General features: G+C 50.3%; 1 protein-coding gene across 10 annotated transcripts in view; it reads right to left on the bottom strand.

Annotated features, from left to right (window-relative positions):
- Positions 1–13,088, bottom strand: part of kmr (kramer) — a 50,650-nt gene that overhangs the window by 8,376 nt on the left and 29,186 nt on the right. For 4 of the 10 annotated variants that reach the window (XM_070286380.1, XM_070286378.1, XM_070286377.1 and 1 more), the window contains exons 1-3: positions 11,035–11,177; positions 8,112–10,404; positions 5,555–6,644 (exon numbers count right to left, since the gene is read on the bottom strand). In XM_070286380.1, coding sequence (XP_070142481.1) covers positions 5,555–6,644; positions 8,112–10,404; positions 11,035–11,066 — 3,415 coding nt within the window. In that variant the 5' untranslated portion in view covers positions 11,067–11,177. Of the gene's footprint in view, positions 1–60; positions 3,751–5,554; positions 6,645–8,111; positions 10,405–11,034; positions 11,182–13,088 lie in introns of those variants that run through there. The other 6 variants (XM_070286375.1, XM_070286374.1, XM_070286372.1 and 3 more) reach the window with 4 other exon arrangements.

A 13,088-nucleotide genomic window follows, 5' to 3' on the forward strand; every position in this document is an offset into this window, starting at 1 on the left:
ATGAGATATATGGATGGATGTGGGTATTTGATAAATAAATATAAGTTTGCTTACCAGTTGATTAATTAAACAAAACAACACAACAATAATGACGACAACAACAGCAACAGTAACAAATCAATCAACACAAACAAATAGAGAAAGGACTATCTCCAACATGAAATAATATAACTCGCAGAATGCAAACAGAAACGAGAAATGGAAAATGGAAAATTGAAATCTGAACTAAAACCATGCAAATCGCTGCATATATTTTTGGGGGGGGAGCAGGGATCCAACTGCCTCACTGGTTGTTGTTGCTGCTCCTCGTCGACTTTTTCATGGGATTGCCATTGGCGTCGTCGCCGCTGCTATTCAGTTGCTGAATGATGGAGCGCACATTGCTGGTGAGGGGCAGATGGGCGACAGCTGCTCCTGAGCTGGGCGTCCCCGTGGCCTCCGTGTTGCTGTGGTGACTCTTCATTAGGCCGCTGGACATGGCATCCCACTGGCGAATGGTCTCGCGATCCAGCTCATTGGATTTGTGCGACAAATTAGAGGCAGTCTCCTCTCGCAGCACCTCGTACACATCCGAGTCCGTCTGGTCCTGGCCGAGGGCGGAGTTGTCCAGCAGTTGCACATAGACGTCGTGCTCGTCGTTGATTTGAGGTTGTGGCTGTGGCTGCAGGTGCTGTTGTTGCCGTGGCTTCAGGCTGTCATTGACATAGGTCACCTCCCTGGTAAGCTTAACCTTGGGCGTGGAGCTGGAGACCGTACCCGTGGCAATCCTGTCCAGGTCGTCCAGGGAGCGCGCATGCCTCTGGGATACCCTACGCAAGCTCTCCCGCCAGAGGGCATCCTCCTCCCAGAGCAACTCGCCACCTAGAACTGAGAGGTTGGGATTGGCATTATTCGACGGGATCTGAGTCTTGCCTCCGGCCTCGGCACCAGCATCTTCACCAGCACCATCGTTGTTAGGGGCTCCGCCACTTCCACCATCCAACGGGATGCTCCCACCAATCGTCTTACGAGCGAGGTTTGTGTTTTTAGTAGTTGTGAGATATGAATGTGATGGGTTTAGTGCACCACTACCGCCACTTTCCGGTGGCTCCGCCGCCTCCAGCTTCAGCTTCAGGTTGTTCAGCTTGTTGCTCAGCTTCTCGTTGTTGTCCTTCACGCAGTACAGGTTCTTGCTGTCGATGGCCTGATCCTTGTCCACCAACGCGTCCACATCGAACTGCTGCTGCCGGTTGATGGGGTTGTGGATGTGCGCAATGTTCAGTCCATGGGCGTGGATCTCCCGCTGATTATTCAGAGTTGCTGCCGCTGTCGGTAGCTCCGAGTAATAGTACGGCGCCGATTGCGTGGATATATTGCTGTTGTTCCTACTATGCATGACCATCAGGGCAGCTGCAGCCCCCTCGCCCAGCTGCTGGATGGAGTCCGTGGAGGAAAGAAAGTGTATGTTTCCATAAAAGTGCTGCTCCTCGTCTTCGGCGTTGCGGAACGTCTTCGGCGGCTTGATAAGATTAGTCAGGATATCGGCTCCCGCCGCTGCATTGGCATCGTTCAGCAGGTGGTGACTGGTGGGCGTGGCCTGACCGGTGGGCAGGTGCAGGTGACTCAGGTAGGTGTCCAGCTCGTGGCTGCTCAGCGTCTCCTCGAACTGCTCACTCAGTGACTCGATCTCGCTGATGGACTCCTGGGACAGCGGTCTCCTCGATCGCTGGCGATCCAACTCCGAGTCGGATCTCTGCCGGAACTCCACGGACTCGCTCTCGCTGCTGAGGGGCAAAGAGTTGTTGCTGGTGCAGCGCTGTTGCTGTCCTCGCCGGCGGTACAGGTCCAGGTCGGAGGAGGTGCGGGAGCCACTGTTGTCCGTCAGCTGGCAGCTGTAATTGGAGTCCGACAAGGTGCGGGCATGGTGCTGCTGCGACGGCGTTGCTACCACCTGCAGTCTCTGGGGGGGAGTAGCTCTCACCTTGGTGAAGTGATCGGGCAGCGAGAGGCGACTGCTCTTCAGAGTGGGACTTGGGACTGCCTTGGGCAGGTTCAGGGAAGTGTTGCTGGCATGCATCTTGGGCAGCTGCTCGTACGATAGGGTGACCTTGCTTTGGCTATCCCTCCTCTTAACCGTATCATAGTGCTCCGAGGAGAAGATCTCCTCCGTCTTGAGCTCCTCCATGGGCGGAGGTGAGTCGGGTATTGGCGGTGGTGGCAGTATCTCGCTGTCCGAGCTCTCAGCGTAGTTGTTGAGAGGCGTGGAAGCCCCCAAGTAGTACGAGGCGGGCCTGAAAGTGTCCGAGAGGCTGAATCGTGATCTGGAGCGCAGTTTCTTCGCCTCCAGTTGCTGCCGACTGCTCTCGTCATCGGCATCCGAGCTATCGCTGGCCAAAGCCAGGGCACTCTTGGCGGGCTTGAGAATGTCCGGCATGTCCTTCCCCTGCCGCTTTTTCGTTTTCTTCTTCAAGGACTCTGATCCAGATTTCTTGCCTTTCTTAAGGGTGGACCGACCTGAGGAACAGTGAGCCTCTTCCGTCGGCGGCGGTGGTGGTGGGGCGGCCTTGACGCCAGCTAACTCCATATACACCGGTTCCGTTTTGGCGCTAAACTTAAAGGCGCTGGAGCTAGTGCTTGCCAGGCACATGATCTCGTAGTTGCCCTTGCTGTCCTCGTCTTGGATTCCCTTGGTCATTTCAACGTAGTGGTTCTCCTCTTCCTCATAGCTTTCGTGGGTGGACACCAGTGTCAGGACACCTGGCTGGCCTAGTTCCGCCTTCTTGGGCGTCATGGGCAGATAGTGACTCTCGTCGAACTGTTGTTCGGTAGGAGTGATGGGTTCATTCACATATATCTGTTGCAGTTCCCTTTCCTCCTTCTGCTCCTGCTCTCGCAGCTCCATTTCATCTGCTTTTGTTGCCCCGTCATCATCATCCTGAGCTAGAGCCTCGTCTATATCATCATCTGTATACTCCTCACATGCAGTGCTATCGTCCTCGTCCTCGTCCTCCTCTTCCCCGTCGGACTCTCTACCATGTTCCTCTTTTTTATTGAAATCCTCCCCAGGCATCGGCTTGCTTTCCGCCGTGGGTGTCAGGTCCTCCTCCAGCTGCTGCTGCTCCACTCCACTCTCTTCGCGCTGCTGCCGCTGCTGCTCTTTGAACAACTTGAGCTGCATCAGCATGGGCGTCTCCTCGGGATCCGTAATCGCTGCACTGCTGTCGGGGGACTTGCTTTCGGGGATTGGCTTGCCAAACTCCATGTTCTCGTAGTTGCTGACCAGCTTATTGCTGTACACGGGCACATAATTGGCATTCTGCGGCGACTTGGGGGCCGCCTTCTTTGGCAGAATGGGCAGGGGATGCTCTGCCAGCTCCGCCTGCTGTTCACTTTCCTGCTCATCTGAAGCTCCTTTGGCCACCTCATTTGTCTGGGGCAGGTGTAATTTGAGCTTGGGCCGCTCCTCCTCTGGCTGTTTGGGCTGCACCTGAATAATGCGGGTCTTGCTGGCCTCGTGCACTTTCAAAATGGGCTTTAGTTGGAATTTGGCACTGCCTGTGACTATGCCTATGCCTGTTGTCCCTGTCGTCGTGGTGGGTGTGGGCTTGGGTCTCTCTAAGTTGCTAAGGGTTTCTATTGCTGCTGTTGTTGCTATTGCTACGGTTGCTGTTGCTGTTATTGTTGTACCTATTGCTGTTGTTGTTGCTGCTTTAGATGGTGACCTTCCTGCCGCCGCTTTATACAAGTTATCATCATCATCCACAGTGCCAGCTGCGTTTTCGTGCGTTTTGTTTATGTTTTAGCGAGTTTTTTTTATGGTTTTTGTTTTTCGATTTTGATCATTGTTAAATTTACAGCATTTACAAATTGTGAGGCATTGTGTTTAGAAGTTACCATTAACGAATTATTTTATATAGTACGTATGGAAAAGAAGAAATATAAAACATATTTGTATATCTTTGCTGGTTGGCATGTAATTAAATTCAATTCAATCAAATGGGTTGTCGATTGCGCTATGGGCCCAGATTGAGTTTGAGTTTGGTGTTTTTGTATTTTATTATTATTTTGTTTTTGGTTGTTTGGGTTTTAGTGCGAAGTTTACAGCGGCATTTAGTAGTGGAAATACCAAGCACCCGGTGGTTGTCATGATGGGAAAAACGTAGTATACGAGTATGAGTGAAACAAGTCCGAAACGTAACTACGCCAAAAAATGTTTACTAAACCCATGAAAGATAGACAGAGAGAGGGAGTTTTGTGAAATAAAGAGATTTATCGACTACGGAAATGTTGATTTGTTTTTGGTTTCGGTCTACCCCGCTCCTTTTTCGATCAAATAGAACCAAACCAAAATATGTATGCTATATAAATCAAAATCCGGCTGTTTGATTTTTATTTTGGACTCAAACCCGGCCGGAATTTGGGTTTAGAAGTTGCCTACTTTCCGGCATTGCCTCTAAAATACTCGATTCTTTGAAATTGAAATTTAAAATTGCTTCGGTTTGCTGTGTGTGTGTGTGTGTATGAGAGTGCGTGTGTATGTGGATGGATGGTGTGTGGTTGTGGCTTTGGGTGTGCGCACGGCAGGAAGGTTTCGTTGTTTGGTTTCGATTTCGCTTAACTAGCTTTTGCCTCTCTCAAAAAATGGCCATTTCATTTCATTTTTTTTCTATTGTTTAATTAACCGTATGCATTAAGCCATAAAAGAACGCAACAAGGCAATAAAAAATGCTAAAAACACACAAGTATTAAACTACATGAAGCTTTTAATTGTTTAGTCTGGCGCCGGGACGTAATAAATTAGCATTGAAATGGGGGAAGGCTTAAATGAGGGGATTATGGCAGTCAAAAGCAGAAGCTCCTGCCACTGAAAGTGCTTTTGTTTAAAGAGTTTTTCTTCCAGCTCTGCAGCAGCTTGCAATCCGGCAGGAAAAGACAAAAATAAAGAGCAGGCAGCTGTTGTTATCTAACATGCAACTAACTGAAAGCAAGGCCAAAGTGCAAATAAAAGGAAAAATGCAGCACGGTTAGCAACAGCTACAGAGCCAGATTAAATACATCTACGAATACGAATACAATATGGATGCAGATAGAGATACATATAGGCCATGTTCATGCGCTCGCCTTATTTGTCAACATTACATTTATTTAAATTAAAGAGTCTTGCAAGAATAAATAAAAAATTGTCCAGGAAATTTTGATTAGATTTATCATATTTTACTTTTAAAAACGTTTTAAATTATGAGATTGGATTATTTTTTAGTATAAAAGCAAATTTATGACACGAAATCAAAGTGAATTAACTTCGCTTAAAGGTAAAACTAACCAAGAAGAGGTAGATTCTTAAAAACAAATTTGTAATATTTTAAAAGAAGCTCTTTAAGCATTAATAAATTTCTTATTGATAGTTTAAAATAAATTAAAATGTATTGCAAATAAAGTAGCGCATCATCATAGCATGGATACGGTATAAAGACAGATACAGATACAGATAGAGAGTACTAAATAGGGACAGAGTTGAAGCCAAGCAATATATGGGTAATACGTATTGGGTAAGTCATCGCTGATCGGCACTCACCCTCATCGTCCGAGGAGTAGCTGTTGTACACCACTCCGCCAGGACCCACATTGGCCTGGCTCTCCGATCGGGAACGCTGGATGCCACCAGCTGACGGCGGGTTGCCAGCTCCGGAGGCATTGCCATTGCCATTTCCATTGCCATTACCCACCAGACCCGTTTTGCCCGCCTGGGGGCCATAGCGCGCTCCGCTGGCCACGGCTGTGGATGCCAGCAGGATGTTCGGATTGCTGCCCAGCTTCGACATGGCTGACATGTTGCTGCCGCCCTGCTGGATGCCCTTTCGCGTCAGCGGCGACTGCAGCATGCGCTGCTTCCACTCGAGCAACCGCTTCATGGACTCCTCGCGCTTCCGCTCTCCGTCCTGGTTGTGCTGCGGCGAATTGGACGCTCCAGTGGGCGAGGTGGTGGTGGAGTTGCCTGCGGAGTAGTCGTCATCCATGCCACCCGATCGCTTGGGCAGCCGGGCGCTGGCGGAACGAAGGAACTGCTCGTTCTTGCTAATGATCTCTTGCGTGGACATCGATGGCGGGAAGATGGAGCCCGGATGCACGTTCAGGGGCGGCAGGTCCTCCTGCTGCGGCGACTGCAGTTGCGAGGTTACCGAGCGTCCTTGGCTAGCAGAGCGGCTCATGCGTGGCATGCTGCTGGCCACTCCGCCCTGAGCCTGCGCTTCGGCCAGCAGTTCCTGCCGCTTGTAGGCCCGCTCGTAGGGATTCTCATAGCCAATGGTGTTTACCCCGGAGTTAAAGTCTCCGACGGCAGTGCGGTAGCTGCCCGCCTGCTGCGGCTGGGCAGCGCCCGCTCCGCCGCTCTGCAGATACAAAGCGCTCTTGCGCATCTTGTCCGCGTAGCTGGCCTCCGAGTAGTAGAAGCTGTCCGGCGTTCGGTTGATGTCCAGACTGGACTTGGGCCTGGGGGCCCGGCCACTTTCCTGTTGGCTCTGAGCCACCGCCGCGGCGGCAGCGGCTGCAGCAGCCTCGGCACGCGCCTCATACTCCAGGAAGTCCGCGGAGTGCGGACGCACTATGGCCGCCACGGAGCGGGCACGCAAGTCCATGGTATTGATTAGTTGATCAGCGGCGCTGGCCTGCGGAATTGGGTTGGAAAAAAGAACAGAATAAGTAAGGGGCATTTAATGGCCGCAAGGGGAGTAGGGTTTTTCATTTTTAACTGGTTTTGCACTGGCAGAAATCGGTGATAATTATGAATTTCAGTTACATTCTACTCTAAATAGCGCACCCTGAGGTCCACTCGTCGCTAGACGCTGTCTGCAGTGCAATGCGAGCACTTCTGCCACGCTTTGTTTAGCCTGCAAACTAATTTTAGGATTTACATTTAAAATTACACATAAAATATCTTTGCCGAGTGTGGAAGATTGGCGTGCCTCGTAACTTGTTCGACACTTGGCAGGCGTACTAGAACAAGCTCCAGCGCAGCTGGTCTCGGGCCCAGGGCCTTTGGCCATAAATCATGCACGCGACTCATTTCCCGGCTAACTTGCAGTGCCTGACCTGACCCACTAAGCAGCTGCTCCCGACGCCCTCTCCGGACGCCACTCCCCCACTCTCCGTCCTGCCCAGGCCAAGGGGCGAAGAGCTCATAAAGTTGCATTCGAAGGAAATTGCTGCACTGCGGCCAGGAGAATGGGAAAGGAGCCCTCGCAGAAGAGACGTCTGCAATTTAGCAACCCACTGACACACTAAAGTCCAATTAAAGAGTGCGCTGCGGACTCGAGGCAGCTGCTTGAAACCGAAAGTTTCCGAGAAAGACTGGCTCCCACCCGTCCATCAATGGGTGCACTCTGCCCGGCATACACACCCTCTGCTCCTCCACCTGAGGCGGCTTTTGTGTGCTGCGCGGCTTTGTTGAGTCGTCCGTGGACGAGGAAGGAGTTATATCAGCGGGAGCAGGCGCCCGGCAAGGGCAAATAAAAGTGAAAAGCTGATACGTGCTGAGGTGCAATCCACCAGACGGGGGACTTTGCAACTAGGTCAGCAGGAGAGGTGCGGAAATATAAAAACTGAAACGCAACCTCTTAGCCATCCAGAGTTTCCCCCTGGCTTTGAGAGCTCACAGCTCCTCCGTTTGCAGCAATCAGACAACATCAAGTGGCATCGCAGATGATTTGCTGGGCTGACCTTCGCTGGTGGTGCCACGCCCCCGAGTTCCGAGTTCTGAGTTTCGAGCTTCCAAGTGCGCATAAAGCCGTGGATGCCGAGTCAAGTGGCAGGTCATCAGCAATCGCAATTGGAATCGCAGCTCGTTGTTGCCTGGGGCAGCGTTTGGTCATTTTTATTGCCTTTGCGAAGTGCACTTAAGGTTTGGGCTAACACAGATGTCTGTGTGTCAGGAATGCTATTGGATTTTGAAAGATCAAGACAAGAACTATGTCTTTAAGAGACAGAGTTTTACTTTAAAATAAAGTTGATCCCAAAGTTCCCTTCATAATTATTTCTTTTACTAAGATCATTTCTCTGAATCTAATAAAGCTACCAAAGACTTCAAAGTGGCAAACCACCTCATCCTCCTCCTTCTCTTCTTTTTCCACACTTACCTCCATGTGATTGGGCGTGTAGCGTTGCGGCATAGCCGGCACATGCTTGCTGCCATCATAGCTGGGCGGGCTGAGCGGACGCCGATAGCTGGCCGCCTCCTGAAGCAGTGCCTCCTGGGCGGACATAGCCCCACCTGCTCCTCCTCCTGCCAGTTGTGACATGTTGTAGATATCCTCGTAATCCGCTGCAGCGGCTGCTGCTGCGAACAGGCGCTGCTGCTTGGACCGCCCATAGGCATCCGGAGTGCGTCGCTCCGCCTGCAGAAGCTGCTGCTGGGTGGGATAGACACCGCCTGCTCCCTGACGCTGCTGCATCAGCTTGGCCATGTACATCTCCCGCTCGCCGTAGATCTCCTCGGCAGCCCGCTGCTGCTGAAGCCTGGCTATCTGCGCCTCCATGTCCAGCTGCTGTTGCTGAAACTGCGCCTCCAGATGGTCTAGTGAGTATTGCTGCTGGGCCTGCTGCAACTGCAAGGCGGTGGACACGTGTCCCGTCCGTGTATCGTAGATGGCATGGTGCTGCTGCGGCTGCTGTTGCTGCTGCTGAGATCGTTGGTTTTGTTGCTGCTGCTGGTAGAGTTGCTGGGTTGGCGACATCAAGCGGCGACCGGAGTGCTGTTGCTGCTGCTGCTCGTGGTGCTCGGGCGAGGGCGAGGAGTAGCCTCCATCATTGATGCGTCTTGGCTTGGGCGGGGCATTGGCATAGAGCGGCTGGGCGCCACCTCCTCCGTTGCCAGCGTTGCCTCCTCCACCCGCATTATCCGAGGAGGGTGTGGGCTGTCCCTTGCTGGGCTGCGATTGTAACGTATGAATCCCGGAATCCGAGTTCTCACCGCTGTGATTTAACGAAGAGTTCACACTGGGCTCTGACTCTCCGCTGCTGGGTGCCTGCATCAAGCTGGCCGCCGCCAAGGCCCTGACCCACTGCATCATGGCCTCGGAATTGTCTGCCGCCAGCCAGTAGGTTCGCATGTTCTGGTGCTCGCACTTGAAGGCAAACTTGCGGTAGATCTTGTCCTCGGGCAAGCAGGCAGATACGCGATACGAGGGCAGCAGCACGGATCCCAGCAGCTTCTCCTCCTCGGGACCTTTGTAGTAGTACAGGCAGTACTCGGCCAGGACGAACCACCTCTTACGCCACACCTTCAGACCATCGGAACCCTGCTTATGCAGCCAACCTGACAGGGTAACTGGCGTGGATGGTGGCCTCTTGGTTATCGGCGACTTAAGAGCCTGTATGGAGCCCGCGCTCTTCTTCCTGTCCAGAGGCGCGTGCGAAGGACTCTTGGCCGAGTTGGTCGAGGACTCCTCCGAGCTGGGCGTGGCCTTGGGCTTAACAGTCGATATCTGGGTCTGGCATGCCTGGTTCACCACATGTCCTGGATGGTTTTGTTGGATGTAAACGGTGCCGTGCTCACTGCCAGGTGTCTGCAGGTCGGTCTTGTGGCGATGCTGCTGCTGTTGTTGTAGCAACTGCTGCTGTTGCTGCTGCAGTTGCTGCTGTTGGGCGTACAGCTGCTCCTGATAGTGCTTGGGCATCACCGGCTGCTGCTGCTGTTGCTGTTGCAGCTTCAGCGGACCCTGAGCCGGTTGGTATTGATTCTGCAAATTGAGCGACGAGGGAGGAGCCCTCTGTTGCTGCTGCGCCTGCTGCTGTTGCTGCTGCTGTTGCGTCAGCGTGGACACCATGCTGGGGGACTGGCTTATGTGATAATGATTGGTGGGCGGATTCATGGCCTGTCGCATGGCAAAGGTCCGCTGCTGCGCCTGGGCCGCCTCGTTCTGGGTGGCGATCTGAGCCTGCATCTTGGCCGCCTGCAGCTGCTGGTACTGCGCCTGCAGGGCGGAGATAGGATGATGGCCTGCGGTGGCATTACTGGCCTGCAACCTGCCCGCCGCCGCCAGATAGGTGCGCTCCGTGGGCGATTGGTAGAGCTGATCCTGGCCAGCGGCTGTCCCACCGCCACTGCTGGAGTACGACTGGTGGTAAGGCGAGCTGTGAGAACTGCTCGAGGTGCCTCCACCTCCGTGTCCGTGCTTCATCAGGCCATGGTGCTTGGACTGCGGCTGCAGCTCGATTGGCGAGAGCGCTCCTCCGCCACTAGAGCTCGTGGCCGTGGGCGACTGCTGGTAAAGTGCCTGACTGTAAGCCGCCGTTCGGTAGTCAACGAGATTCGTCTGGTAGGCCAGCGGCAGCTTCTTCTGCTGCTGGGCGAGAATCGCCGCCTCCTGCAGTTGCTGCAGCTTCTTGGCGTCCATGGTGCCGGCGGTGAAGAGGGGCGGCGCCTCCAACCTGCAAAACGGAAAAAATACGGAAGATCAGTGAAAATTCGCAAGGCAAGCGGAACTGTGATTCAATCAGCTGAGGTCGTCCCACATAATATGATTGCGTGGACAACAAAAATTAACCCTATAAATGTTATTATTGCTTTGATGGCATAATAAAGGGTACAAAATCATTTCGTTAAAGTGATTAATTCCTTAATTACGGCTTTGCTTAATATAATACGTAATAAAAAAAAATATAAGAACCTAGGAAAATAGTTTAAAAATCTGCCTACATTTTTAATTATTTAATAATAAAAGGCATTGTTAATCTATGTTTACTGTTTCTATTATATTATATTTTAATATAAATATTTCGTTTGAGGCACAAGGGTACACCTTGGGTTAAGCCCTAGTTGGGGGTTATTCAATACTCGCGAGCTGCGGAAGGCACGGAACCCGCTGGCTGGCGAATGCAACTGGCTCAGCACGTAATTGACCGTAATTGATTAACTGCAGTCGCCGCCCTGGCCACAGACGCAGGCTGACCTTGCAGGTTTGAAAATGGGGATGGGGATGGTAATGGGAATGGGGATGGAAATGGGGTTGGGCGTGGGTCACACAGAGAGCTGGGATCTACGAGATTTGTGCTACTCACCAGTCCCACAGCTGATAAATGCAGCCAAACATTTTTTCACTTTGTTCTTTGTCGTCGTGAGCCGCGTTAATTCGATTAATAACTTGATTGGCCTTATTCCAGCCTTAATTCGATTGCACTAATTTCTTTGCCGGCCCGGTCTTTTCGCTTCGCTTTTATTGTAATGAGTTTTGATTTGATTATTCGATTGGTTGCAAAAACTCAATTAAAACTTTTCGAATCAGCTGCCGCTGCTGATGCTGTGCCCCCAAATTGAAATGTGGCAAGGCCTCTTTTTTGCGTTGCTCTTTGCCGAAAAAAACAGAAAAATCCCAACAAAAAAATGTATGAGAAATTGCAGCCGCCGTCTAATTGAAATTGAAACTGTGAATGTGTCTATTTTTATTGAGGAGCACCGCAGATTTATACTTTGCCGTAGCGCGAAAAGAGCGAAAATTGTGAAAAGAATAAAACTGAAAGACCCCAAAAAAATTGTAGAGAAAGTGTGCAAGGTGAGAAAAAACTGTTTTCTATCGATTTTCGGTGGATTTGAGATTTGGGGTAGAGTTAAATTGAATTAAATTCGAATTTGTTTATGTTCTGCTCATTTAATGCGAATCAAAAACATCATAAATTCGGTTTATCGCATTTCTGAGGTTGACTGTAGTCAACCGGGGAATCCCCTCAAAGCAATACACAAGAAAATAAATCATCTCCAAGGAAACAATAATAATTCCACATCGAATATTTCCATTAACATGGAACACGAATTCGGTTTTAATGCGAGTGAACAGCAATTCCTGATACGACACAAACAGCAAACATTTGTGAAAGGACTGAACACTCGATAAATGCTTTATCGAATGACAAATTTAATGCCTTTTACCGTGGCCAAATATGAGATGCAGGCATCGGCATGTGGTCAGTGGTAAATGCATTTAAACCAATGAATTATGGATTGCCTTTATTGAAGCTACAAGCACACATTCAGCCACCGGAAGTGCAAAAACATGGGGGTTCCTGGTCCCAGGCGAGGCTTCTATTCTTTTCTGTCCTGTCTGTATGGGATTATTGGAATCCCTAAAAGCTACAAACGAAATCTTTCTGAAAAACTGACTAAAAATAGTCCGAAATTAATTTGAAATCCTTGGAAAATGTGTTCATAAATTATTTTAGAGCCAAGGCATTTTCTTTTTCAAATAGAAGCTATTGCAAATCGATATCAAAGCCTGTGGCAACACTCATAAATTACCACTGCAATTCTTCTTTTTTCTTTGTTCAAAAAACATGTATGCATTCGACTTGACTGGAGACTTGAGGCTTTTGGTTGGTAAGGCTATCCTGTTGATAATTTGCTGCCATAAATAAGCAACTGATACCGGCCATTCGAGCGTCAGACTATATCCTCGTCTGAAGCCTCTTTAGAGCCATTAATTCTCTGCCATTTTACGCCACAATCAACTTTGCCCAAACAATTTTATAATTGCCTGCCAGCCGGGCCGCAATTTGTATGGCTTTCAATTAACGCAACGCCCGTCCAAGCGTTGGCCAAAAGCGCAATGGCTGAAAGGAGGAAAGGCCCCGAGTAAGGCGTACTATAAAATATTGGCAGCGGAACAACAATACAAAATCAATACCGATTAAACGACAAGCAGACAGGACTCTCTCCTCTGCTACCCTCTGTGGGGGGCCCTTTTGAGTTCTGCTTTATTTATTTATGCGGGTGGTGCGAGGAAAAGGCGAGGTGGAAAACAGGAAAGAAAATGGCGGAGCGAAATGGCTTGCAGCTAGCTCCTTGATGCTGCAACATTTTCAGAAACCGCTCGCAGCTATCGTTTTGCCGCTTTTTGGTTGACAGACCCCGCTAATGTGAGCATGAAAAATTACCACAAAAATATTTTATGCACACAACGAGATGATGGATGGTGGCGGGACGCAGAGGGGCCACAAGAATGTGCCAAAAAATATATATGTATGTATTTATGTGCATATAAATGGCCCACATACGAGCACTATACCTTATAGTATACATAGTGAATATTATGGTGAAAGATAATATAAATTTGGCATCATGC

This window comes from Drosophila kikkawai, chromosome 3R (assembly GCF_030179895.1).
Source record: "Drosophila kikkawai strain 14028-0561.14 chromosome 3R, DkikHiC1v2, whole genome shotgun sequence".
NCBI lineage: Eukaryota > Metazoa > Arthropoda > Insecta > Diptera > Drosophilidae > Drosophila > Drosophila kikkawai.